General features: G+C 39.9%; 1 protein-coding gene and 1 long non-coding RNA gene across 2 annotated transcripts in view; one reads left to right on the top strand and one right to left on the bottom strand.

Annotated features, from left to right (window-relative positions):
* The window catches only part of clcn1b (chloride channel, voltage-sensitive 1b), a 29,303-nt gene that overhangs the window by 8,417 nt on the left and 8,765 nt on the right, over positions 1 to 12,121 (top strand). The window contains exons 2-8 of the mRNA XM_027286477.1: positions 3,364 to 3,586; positions 4,964 to 5,095; positions 5,251 to 5,379; positions 5,546 to 5,679; positions 6,102 to 6,179; positions 9,144 to 9,222; positions 11,713 to 11,838. Of these exons, the coding sequence (XP_027142278.1) occupies positions 3,364 to 3,586; positions 4,964 to 5,095; positions 5,251 to 5,379; positions 5,546 to 5,679; positions 6,102 to 6,179; positions 9,144 to 9,222; positions 11,713 to 11,838 (901 nt within the window). The remainder of the gene's footprint in view (positions 1 to 3,363; positions 3,587 to 4,963; positions 5,096 to 5,250; positions 5,380 to 5,545; positions 5,680 to 6,101; positions 6,180 to 9,143; positions 9,223 to 11,712; positions 11,839 to 12,121) is intronic.
* On the bottom strand, positions 4,973 to 7,756 carry LOC113747290 (uncharacterized). The gene is made up of 4 exons (XR_003463529.1): positions 7,680 to 7,756; positions 6,059 to 6,172; positions 5,301 to 5,444; positions 4,973 to 5,088 (listed from the first exon to the last, which is right to left on the bottom strand). It is a non-coding gene; the product is annotated as an uncharacterized LOC113747290 (long non-coding RNA).

Here is a 12,121-nt window from a genome sequence, read left to right as displayed (position 1 = left end):
GCTGGAGTTAGTGAATCTTTCTCATGTCTGCCAACACAGACGAACATCAGCCAGTAAGAAGCCCAACTGGGAATCTGTCTTTCAGCCTTTTACTTCACAAAGCTCTCACCAAAAACTAAGCCAGTCTGAGATTTACTCTTCAGTCTCTTTGCTCTTCTTTCTCTCTACTGAGCGGTTGTGTTGTGTGCTTACCTGGTCTGGTTCTGGTTGTCCCGGTTCCCTGGGCCTGACATCCCCCTCTTCCTGGTGGTCCAAAGCACCTGTGCTACAAATATAAACACTAACACTTTTCTTTGTGCTCTGAGCTCAGAATCCAGGCACCACAGCTGACTAAGTGAGTTTTACGTTACTATTCATCAAGAATCTCTGTAAATCAGTCAGCCAGAGGACATCCAAGGGAAAACCAGAGAACATAAAATATGATCCAGTTTCACCAAATTTTTCACATAGGTGGTGACTTAGTGCCATAAAGTGTTATGCACTTGATCATACCCAGATCCTAAAGTTAAACTGTGTGAGAACAGGCATTATTTTATGGTGGAAAAGTTGCATAATGTTGATTTAATGGCTGAAATCATGCAGAAATACATAAACAAGTCATACAAAACAACACAGTTTATTCCACAGTAGTCCTCTGGTTGTCCTGGTTGTTTGTTGTGGCAGGACATGGCATGTGAGCGAGCGGCGCACAGGTTCTTCTTGTTACTGTCCCTGGTTTTGACGGGCGCCTGGTGCCAGCGCCTGTTTGATAACGTTGATGGATTACTGCTTTGGTGTTAATGTGTAGCGCAGTGGCGGTGGTGAGGTTGTCTGCAGTGTAGGGACAGGAGACAGAACAGGAACAGAGCTGCTACCACATCATGCCAAAGACAACTGATGAGGAACAGGTAAATAAGACAGCAGGACCAGAACCTTCATCTGTTCCGATGGTGGAGGGTGATTTTTTTAATTTTCTGCTGTTAATGACACAGACCTGTGTTCTTTTTAAGTAAGTTATTTGAGTGGATCTGTTTACAAATTTAATTGATTTCTCTTTTCCAATTATGGCTTTAATGAGTTGTTTGTGCAACTGGCTGCAGTGTGACTGTTTGTAGTTTGTCACATTAGATGATGATAGATGTATATTCTAAGAAAAGAATATTCTGAGTAAACAACTATAGTGTTTACAGTATGTTAAATGTATGTCACTCAGTCGAGCCAAATTCTTCAAACAAATATGAAATGGGCCAACAGAAATTAACTTAATTCCTTGATAAATATTTTTGAATAGATTTTAACTCAGCAATTGAAAATTGAAGTCTGTTTTTATTATAATTTCTTTGTCTCACGTGTGATTTCATTTGCTTAAAACACAACAAGACATGCAAGTAAGTTAAGTAATTTAAGTTTTAAGTTAATTTAATTAAGTTAATTTATTTTAGGTTACAGATGTAAAAAAAAAAAGTGCTTAGTGTTGAAGTGACATTAAATTTAACTTGATCCAGTCTTATGAAAAGCAGATCAAAACTTTGAGAGATTATACAGTATACAGTTTGTTTCAGTGTTGTAGTACTCGAGATCTTTTAAAGGCCACTGTCTCGTCTTGGTCTCAGACAAAGAGGACTCTGGATTTTAGTTCAAGACCGGTCAAGACCACAACTGCGGGAATGTCACTTGATTGCCTGTGCGTTGTCTGATGTACTTGTTGACTGTCTTGAAGGAGACGTCAGCTAAATCTTCTGGAATAAAATTTGGTTTCCTAAACTGCAAAGAGTAAATCTGCAAAAACAGTCAGCACTTCAAGGTGACGCTTAATGGGGTGACTCAATAAAGCATTTGGGTAAAGTGTTTTGGTGAATATTAGCAACCTGAGTTAACTTCATACTGTCTAGTCTTGGTCTTGGTTTAGTTGGTCTTGACTACAACACTGGTTTGTTTAGCATCCTCTGTGGCTTTACATATGAAAAACAAAGAAATAAAGACAACACATCTGATTTTTGTGACACTTTGAGCAAATAATTATTTTAACCTGTGAGGAATAACCAAAGGATGAAATTTAAAACATTTGGACAACTCAGCTAGTTAGAGGTAAATTTTCTATCCTGGAAAATATCTTTAAATGTTTCCAAGCGACCTCTGATTTAATCTCTTCACAATCATTATCTTGCCCTCAGTAGCATACTCATTATTCTGGCAGCAAACCGAGCTAAAACAAACAAATGGAGGTAATATTCACCCGGGTCTTTGCATAATACCAAAATAATTAAAACTGAGAATAGTGGTTTGCATTTCTCTGTATTACTCATCACTGCCTACTGTCAGCTCAGGTTTTACAAGAGTATTGCAAAAAAAAAAAACACTTGTTGCATTAGGGCTCATAAAAACTGTTAGCAGTGCTGGGTTGTTCTGAATAATAGTTTGTGGTTTGTTTAAAATAACTTGCTACATGATTTAGAGGCATCGAAAGTTTTCAAGAGCCTTTAACAGTGTAACTGCTGGCCACCTGCTATGTGGTGTATTCATGTATTAATTATAAACTTCTATATCAGTCCCTTTGTCATGTGGTTGTAGTGACTCATGGATTATAGCGGTTGTGTAAAGGAGTTTTTGTGCTCTTGCCAGAATATGGTAACTGACTGTCATCAATATTTTTTACATCAGTTCAGATTATAGATTGTTGCTGCCCTTTCATTGGTGGACATAATTATGGAAAGTAAGCTCTCCCTAATGTTCTCTCATCCTGGGCCTCGTGGTTCGATGTGTCAGCTCTCCTTTCCTGTGTGAACATGAGACAGAAATGTGTGGCAGGCAGCCCTCCTTATGATTTAGCCTCTTGCTTTGCTGTGTGTCGGGATGCATGTGATCTGTAGGTTTCAGTTGCACATCGTGGCTGCACCTGGATCTGCAGTATTTTACGGCTTCTATGGTTTTAACGAGTTGCGTTCCAAACCCGATCAGACTGGTGTCTTGTTTTCTGACCGAGTGTGTGTTTGTGTGCATGCGGCTGCAGTCGCAATGGGAAGATGTGGAATGTCCTCTCTTCCAGGATCTCTTCCTTTGGCTCCTCTCCAGCCCCTCTCAGGGAGGGGTTTTTCCGATCTCTATGCCCGTTTTGTCTATTTCTGTCTGCCAGAGTATTCAGGTTGGTGTGTATCCCTTACACACACGCCGCACATTCCCCATCTTTCTCGTTATCTCAAGACTCTTCGCGCTGGATCTAGTTTTATCCTTCTCCCACATCTCAGTTGTCATAGGTATTTCTCCTTCTTTACCTTCTCCTGTCTGGCATCTTGTTTTCCTTCCTCACAATCCTGGGAGGCCCATGAAACACATAATTTCCATGACTCCTTGTTTCATAGTGATTGTTTCCCTCTCGGTTTACAGCTGTACGGGGAGTACAGGGAGCAGCTGGGAAACTTTGCCCGACGGGAGGCTGCCCGTTTGCTAACAGAGAGACAATGGAGGAGACAGGCAGGGGACAACACCACAGCCACGGGCCGCAGAGGGCACGGCCGGCGGCATCACCATCATCACCCCACGACCTTGGAGTCGCATCACAGCCACGCCTCTTCCACCAAGAAGCCTCGTCCCTACTCCAAATGCCAAGGTGACCATTCAAACACACACATTCAAAGTAAACTGCTGCGAGAGTTTGGATGGTCATGCTTTAGTGGTTGCCATGACACCTCATATGGTTACCAAGAAACGGGTGGAAATGAACAAGTAAATCCAGTTTCAAGGCACTTTCATTTCAGTTTTTCTTTTTTTGTGAAACCTCACACTTTTATCACACCACATACTGGAGAGAGCAGCATTTATCAGATGGCTTCAGTTACTGGTTACTTTGCACATTATGATTTAACTTGTAACATGATGAGCTCGTAAAATATGATGCACTCTAATAGTTTAATTAGGCTACCACAGAGAACATGAGGCAGTTGCACTTTACATCACCTGGACGGAGCGATATTAGACACACTGAGGTCATGCGAAATAGAGAATAAAATGTTGCTTACACATGAATACAACAGCATCATCAACATATAATAACACGCGTTGGGTATTTTTAGTTCCTAATTCATTTTCTTAATAATACTTACATTATCACTGCAGAACTTTTTTAGTTGAGTATTTTCACATGTTATATTGCTACTTCTACTAGTAGATCTGAATATTTCCTCCACCACTGACCTCAGTGTCCTCAAAGGTAATTAGGACCCTGCCTGGACCACCAACGTTGTGTAATTTGTCATCTACATGAATTCATCAATAAATTAACACTCTGGAAAAGGAGCATGTCTCAAACACCTGTACGATGCAAAAACTGACAAAATGACCACATAATTGTGCATATATTGTTTCATTTATATTGACATTGTGTCAGGTCATCTCTCAGGGTGTTGTGTAATGCAGGGTGCTATTTTAATACCCACACCATGAACAGATTTTTGTTACATGTAGGAGTTTGTCAAGTATGAGAAAATTGCTGAGGAAAATGAAAATGAGGAAATCTCGCACTTCTAGACTACATCCTGTGTTATGGGAAGGAAAAGTTTGGTCTAACAAAAGATGCCATTGAGTTGCATTATGCCAAGTGTAGTAGCCAATATTTTTGAGCTTGAGATACGACAGGAGAATCAAAGTCAATATATCTCAGTCTGTGCTGCAAATTTTACCATGTCAGCAACTTTATGGATATACATCCCTAAAACCCCTCTAAGCACAATTTAAAGGCAGATGAATGAGACGCTACTTTAGTAAACTTCACTACACTTTTATCTCTCCACTACCATCGATTTTTGTGCTCTGTTTTTCTAGAAAACAGTTTTAAATGTCAAAAAACCCACAAACCATTCATATTGTACTGTACAGCATCAGCACGCTGAATGATTCCCTCTCAGCCATTCTTACAATAACTGTCAGTAATTAAATCAAGAGATAAATGGCTTCGAGATGAATCATTAATTTTATCTCTCTGTCCCAGATTGTTTGGCTCGTGTGCGGCGGTATATAGTGACCAAGATGGGGGAGGACTGGATATTCCTGGTTCTTCTGGGACTAACGATGGCTCTGGTCAGCTGGAGCATGGACTACGCCAGTGCCAAGAGCCTGCAAGGTAACACAGGCAAAGGTCATAGAGATTATTACTGTCAGATTTACAGCTTGATAACAAAAGATTCTGGTTTCTACTGTCTGCAATTATTCAGTTTATACTCCTGTGTGCACTATGTCTGCCCTATTTTCTATTTATGTCATTTTTCTCTCTTTCAGCCTATAAGTGGATACATGGGGAGCTTAAGGGCAATGTGCCGCTCCAGTACCTTGCCTGGGTTAGCTATCCCATGATCCTTGTCATGTTTGCCTCGCTCTTCTGTCACCTGGTTTCCCCACAGGCCATCGGTAAGCTCTCCATCATCTGTCACATCTGTCTTTTTCCTCTTTTTTACCTCTTGCCGTCTGTTTTCCTGTTGCACAGTAGTAGCATTTTAACCACTCTTCTTTATTTACTGCACTCACCATCTTTCTGCACAGATCCATCTTTCTTCCCTCTGTTTCTTCTCTACAGGTTCTGGTATTCCCGAGCTGAAAACCATCCTGAGAGGTGTCGTGCTGAAGGAATATCTGACCCTCAAAGCTTTCGTAGCTAAGGTCGTTGGGCTGACTGCCGGCTTGGGCAGTGGGATGCCAGTAGGCAAAGAAGTAAACAAACTCCCCTTTTCATCTCTTTTCATCTGTTTTACTTATCTGTGTCCATCAGCATCCATTGATCCAACATCACTATCGTCATCCTCCTTTCTCTCTCTCTTTTCTTTCTCCACCACGCTATCCGCTCTTTCTCCACACTTGGAGGATAATAAATCATCTTCTGTCATGTTTTTCCTCTCTCCCTCCCCTCACGGGATTGAAGCAAATTATTCAAGTCCTCAGCAAAGGAGTACATTCGTTTTCCCCATTACAGTAGCAGGGCAACTGTCACATCCAGCAATTATACAGTGATTTATCTGTTCTGATAGAACATGTCCCAGTTTAGACTCGCTGTTTTAAAGACAATAGTCAGTCTCTGTTTAGATAACATTACATGTCTCTCATCTGTGTCAGTGTTTTCCTCCCGTCACCTCCAGGGTCCATTTGTCCACATTGCCAGTATCTGTGCCGCAGTGCTGAGTCGATTCATGTCCATCTTCTCTGGAGTCTATGAGGTAAGCCGAGACCCTGATTAAATGAGACTACATCACCCATAAACCTCACGTCTTAAAGATGTGAATCTTGCTTTGTTGTCATGTTGTTGTTGTTGTTGGTAATTACAGGGTTCCCACTTAAAAAAATATTTATTTTTATAGTTAGGAAAATCAGTTTTTAAAGATTACAGACAGTTAACCTTTGATCTGCTGGTACACTGTTTTGAGAGAGAGCTATCTCAACAACTATTCAATATACAACTCTCGATTGTACAGATATTCATTCATTCAAAGATATGTATCCTAACGACTTTACTGATCCAATGATTTTTTTTTGTCTATTGCTATGATCAGGTTAAAATTAAAGCAGCAACCTGCCAAAGATTGCACTTCCTCAAACAGCCACTTAAGGCCGTGAAGCTGAATGACGCCTGGGTGTTCAAACAAGCCATCTGTAACCTGTCAATCAAAGTGGTCACACTGTTAATTATACACAGCTTTAAACTTTTATATAACAGATGAGTTCTATAAAAATTAAGAACAGTGAAATTAGCTATAGGGACCAAAACAGTTTTTTGTACCAACATGTTTTCTTCTGCTGTGAAGTTGGACATTTTAACATGGGGACTTATGGAGACTGACTTGTTCTGTAGCCAGCCTCAAGTGGCCATTTGAGGAACTGCACTTTTTGGCACTTTGCGTGCTAAGATAGTGAACTTTGTAAACATTATACCTGCTAAACCTCAGTATGTTAACCCTGCCTATTTAACACACTTTGGATTATTGTTTTAAAACAAATCATCTGGAGACTTCACCTCACAGCTTTAGTGTAACTAATAAAATCTGCTAGAGACAGTCAACATTTCAGCCAATTCTAAACTAAACTAAGATGATGAACACTGCAACATTAAACCTGCTAAATATCAGCATGTGAACATGTAATCATACCAACATTTAGTTCAAACCACCACTCAATACAGTCTCACAGCCTCTAGCGTGGCTCTCATCTTGTTTTGCAAATGATTGGATGACATTGAAAAAGTTTTTTAAATTATTTTACCATCATTACAAATGGGTGAACAGTGTTTGAGTTTGCCAAACATGCCAGTTTTGAGTCCTTGAAATTCATTGAAAGGTCCTTGGATTTGATGAAGAGAAAGTGGGAACCCTGTGACTGTTGTTGTCTCCCATCTGTCTCTCTCCCACCCAGCTCACGCCCTCCCCTCCCTTGTTTTGGCTCGCCCCCTCGCACCTCGTCTGTGTTTGTGTCTCACTGTATTAATAGTGTGATGGTAATGTCTGGCATGTGTATTAACAGTGACCTCCCCTGTCTCCCTCTTTCCCTGCTCTTTCTATCTCGGCTTTCTCATTCATCCCTGCTTGTCCATGTCCTCCTGCGCTCCTCCCTCTTCCCTCTTCCCTCTCACCCTCCCTATCTGTCTCCACCCTTGACCCTTAACCCCAGAATGGCACCCATAACCAGGACCTGTTGGTGTGTGCGTGTGCCGTGGGAGTGGCCACCTGTTTCGCTGCCCCTGTGGGAGGCAAGTCCCTCCTGAACTCGCTCAGGCACAGGTCTCCGGTCAACTTTGTCCTCCTGAAATAACATCAGCAACACATGGAGGTTAAATCTGACCTCAGACCAGTGCCCTGCATTACAAGTGATGAATAAAACTTGATGAATATTAATACATGCAAATAAACCTGTCAATAACACTGTAGTTACTTTAAAGGAATAGCTCAACATTTTGGGAAATACACATATTCGCTTTCCTGCTGAGAGTGAACTGTCCGAAAGGTAAAAAAACAAATAGAAAACAAAAGATAACACTGTTTGTACTTTAAATATTATGCTAGAGCCAGAATGCAATTATCTTATCTTAGCACCTCTAAAGCTCTTTAATTAATGCTGTGTTCAAAAGAAATAAGTGAACACTGAACAATGTGAGGCTTTCTTGTTCTTCCCTCTTTTTTTTTGCCTGTATTGCGTGAATGCAGCCACAACAACGTTTCCACGGTGAGGTTGTTAGGCAGCAGACCTGTTACCTGGAGATGTACGTGGCCCCGAATTTCAGCACAGTGAAACCACAAGTTTTAACTTTTCTGTTTTTGTACAGGTTGAACATATCAGTTGTAATTTGTGAATTAGTGAGCTTTGAAAGTGAAACACATTTGTTTTTAACCTACGGACAGGAGCCATGCTAGCTGTTTCCATCCACTTCCAGTCTTTATGCTAAGCTAAGCTAATTGACTTCATATTATTTGCATACAGACATGAAAGTGGTATCGATCTTCTCACCTTACTCTCGACAGGAAAACAAAAGTATTTCCCAAAATGTCAAACTATTCCCTTGATTCTTTTTTCAAACTAATATGAATATTTGTTACAATTTAGCTTCACACTGTACACAAGCCTTGAATTATGAGGTTCTTTGTGCTGTCTAGTTTTTTTCTGAAGTAGTTTTCAGCACCCCAAGATCTTTCCACTTTATAATTCAAGGTCATGGATAAGTAGTGGAAATATATATTTAGTCGTCTGCAGTCAGCTGCAGGGATCCATCTATAAGGATGATGTGACCACTTGGTTTGTTTCCTGATTGCTTAATTGCTTCCACTAAGTCTAATTACTCTCACTGGCATGTGCATCCTCTGCTTTACAGTCTCTTGATGTGATTTTTTTTTCTTTCCATCTTTATCACTTTTTTTTAAACCAAACTTCAGTGAGCATTATTTATTCACTTTATTCCATTTTGCTTCCCCTCTGTCAATTCTCCCCCTGTGGCTCCCCATTACATCCTCTCTCCACCTTGATCTTTTATTCTCTCTTTCTCCAACTCACTCTCCTGTCTTTCTGTCTACACTCCCGTTTCTCATCACCTTCATTTTCCCCCTTCATCATCTCACGCCTTTCATCCCTCATCGTCTCTCTCATCCCTTTATTTCCCCCTTGTTCTTCTCCTCTCCCTCTGTTTTCTGTGTCAGTAGAACCCTTATGGTTACACAGATATTCTGACTGTTGGCTGTGCCGTGGGGGTGGGATGCTGTTTCGGCACTCCACTTGGAGGTACTGTACAACTTGCACACTGAATCATTCAATCAAAACTGCTGCACCAAAACATCCATCTGTACTGGATCATACTGTGCTGAGGCTGTGCCTAAAGTATTGAAAAGTATTGAAAGTTGGTGCACTCCTAGGGTACATTCAGACAGGATCCTGTAAGAGGTAAGGAAATACATAATAGACTAAGTTTTACAAATTCAAAAACATTAGATTGTTGCATATCATTTGAAGGAAACCTCTTTGTGCCACTATTCTGCAGTGTAAATTACGAGCCAGACTCAGTTTTAGAAGCTGGGTTCATGAAATAAACAAAGCCAGAACACACCAGGTAGAGTATCAGAGTTTAGTCCATGAACCCACCTGGATAGTCTCAATTTCAGAGACATTTCAGGCTGACTGTGGAGGGATTTGACTGCTCTGATTGTCTTATTGGTGGCCACAATGCGTTTTTTGGCGGACACCCCTGCATCCTGTACCACCACAGCCGGGTCCTGTCTGAATGTACCCTTAGTCTTTGTTACTTATTCTTACTATATTTCCTGATTTAAATTCGATTTTTTCTTATTTAAATCTGTATTTTATTTAGGAAAAGGTCTTGTACAGCAGCTTATAGTTGTAGTAGGATTTAAATGAGCTAAAACATCCAGCAACATATCAGCTGATAAAAATTTATTTACATCAACACAACTGTAACTTTTTGTGACCAAGATATACCTGTATACCGAGCCAAGACATTATACAGTTTGTGCTTGTTGGTGGATAAACTGCAATGGCGATACTTATGGTTTCTAAATGACCTCAAACATATATTTGGTATTCCTGGTAATGTCTTGTCATATATTTGTATTCAAACTGATACCATCAAATCTGGAATAAGATATTAATGTACTGTAGACCACACTCCACCAATGAGAGGTCAAACAGCCTGGAGTCATTCTTTATACTGTGGTATACTATATTTGTAGAAGAACAAAATAAGATGTTGAAAACAGTTCAGATTAGATTTGGTACTGAAAGTCAGCTACTGAGTCAGCATCAGTAAAAAGTAAAATGTCAACCCTCTCTCCCTGTTGGCTTCTTGTCTCAGTGCTTTAACATTTGTGAAAGTGAGTGAACCAGCACAAAAGAAAAATGACAAAATAATTACAGAGGAACTCACCTGTCAACGCAGAGATATTAGATTTGTGCACCTCTTCTTAATCTCCTCGTGACCTCTAAAGTTTGTCAGGCCTTAAAATCCTCTGTGTAGAGAGAGAAATACACTATGCGTCATGAGTTCATAAATCAAAAGTGTATGAACAATACATTTTCTTTTTACAATATTCAGTACCACTTTATTTGGATAGTGCACCTACAGATAGTAGTATTCAGTTTGTATATGTTTAACAGAACTGAGATGTTTTATGTGCCGACTTAACCAAACCTTAAACACAGTGGTGTAAATATCAGAAAACAGGTTGAATTATTGTCGACTAATATCCTTAGAAAAAGAACAATAAATAGCTTTGACTAAGCTTCAAACTTACATCTATTTAGATGTATTTTATTAGAATAAATTTAAATAGGTTGGGCAAAAAAAGACTGAACTATTAATCAACAGCTAACTGGTGCTGAGAAGAAAATATCCTAATAGACAAAATAGGCTGCATTTTTTCATGTCCATCACAGCAGGGCCAGTAACATNATTATGCAGCAATTTTGATAACTGATTGATAATCTTTTAAGTTTATTTTTATAATTAATAGTCCCAATGATCATTAAGCACCATGGTTTTGCTGCTTTTATGTTTGTTTTCTATAATAAAGAACGTTTACGAGCTTATCAGACAAAAGCTAGAAATTTGAGGGTCAGCTTTCAAAATATTTGCTGATATTTTATAATCAGATCAGTAATGAAAATCATCTTTAGTTCCAGCCCTACTTAATATCTATCAATGTACAAACATCTACAAGACATCCCTCAATATATATAAACCAAAAAGATACTTTAATCACCATCTGGAAAACAATATTTTTAGTTTTTTAGTCCTTAAATATAATTTATTCCATCCTCGTCTTCTGTTCAGCTGTTTTCATCTTGTTGAGAATAATGTTTCTGATGGCTCTAATGTTTATTTTACTGCTCCACATGCTGATTATGCCCCTGTGTGTGTGTGTGTGTGTGTGTGTGTGTGTGTGTGNGTGTGTGTGTGTGTGTGTGTGTGTGTGTGTGTGTGTGTGTGTGTGTGTGTGTGTATTCACTCCCTGTGGTTCTCCTGTTGTGTATAATTACACCCTCAGCTTCAAGTGAAGTGTTTTTGGACTCATTCTGATTATTTATCTCATTTCTCCCTCTCTCCGTCTGTTTCTCACCCTCCTTTCCTCTCCTCTCCTCTCCTTTCCTCTCCTNCCTCATTTTTCCTCTTCTCTTTAATCCCTCTTCTCCCTCTGTCCTTCCTCCTCTCTCTCTCTCTCTCTCTCTCTCTCTCCCTCTCTCTCTCTTCACCACCACCAGGGGTGTTGTTCAGTATTGAGGTCACGTCTACCTACTTTGCGGTGAGGAATTACTGGCGGGGATATTTTGCCGCCACATTCAGCGCCTTCATATTTAGGGTGCTCTCCGTTTGGAACAAGGATGCTGGTATGAAGCAGAGCACACACACACACACACACACACACACACACACAAGCAGAGCACACACACACACACACACACACACACACACACACACACTGTTGAACTAGCATTTTGTGGAAAGTAAAACATTTGCTTCTTTAGTTAAATGTTTCATGTTTCGTGTCATGACTAATAGTATATTCACAAACCTCCAGCACCATGTGTCATGACTAATAGTATATTCACAAACCTCCAGCACCATAAAAAAAGATACTCACAACTTGCATTAAAATCCCAGTGCCATTTA

Source organism: Larimichthys crocea, chromosome XIII, assembly GCF_000972845.2.
Source record: "Larimichthys crocea isolate SSNF chromosome XIII, L_crocea_2.0, whole genome shotgun sequence".
Classification (NCBI taxonomy): domain Eukaryota; kingdom Metazoa; phylum Chordata; class Actinopteri; family Sciaenidae; genus Larimichthys; species Larimichthys crocea.
This window is presented reverse-complemented; position numbering and strand designations above follow the sequence as displayed.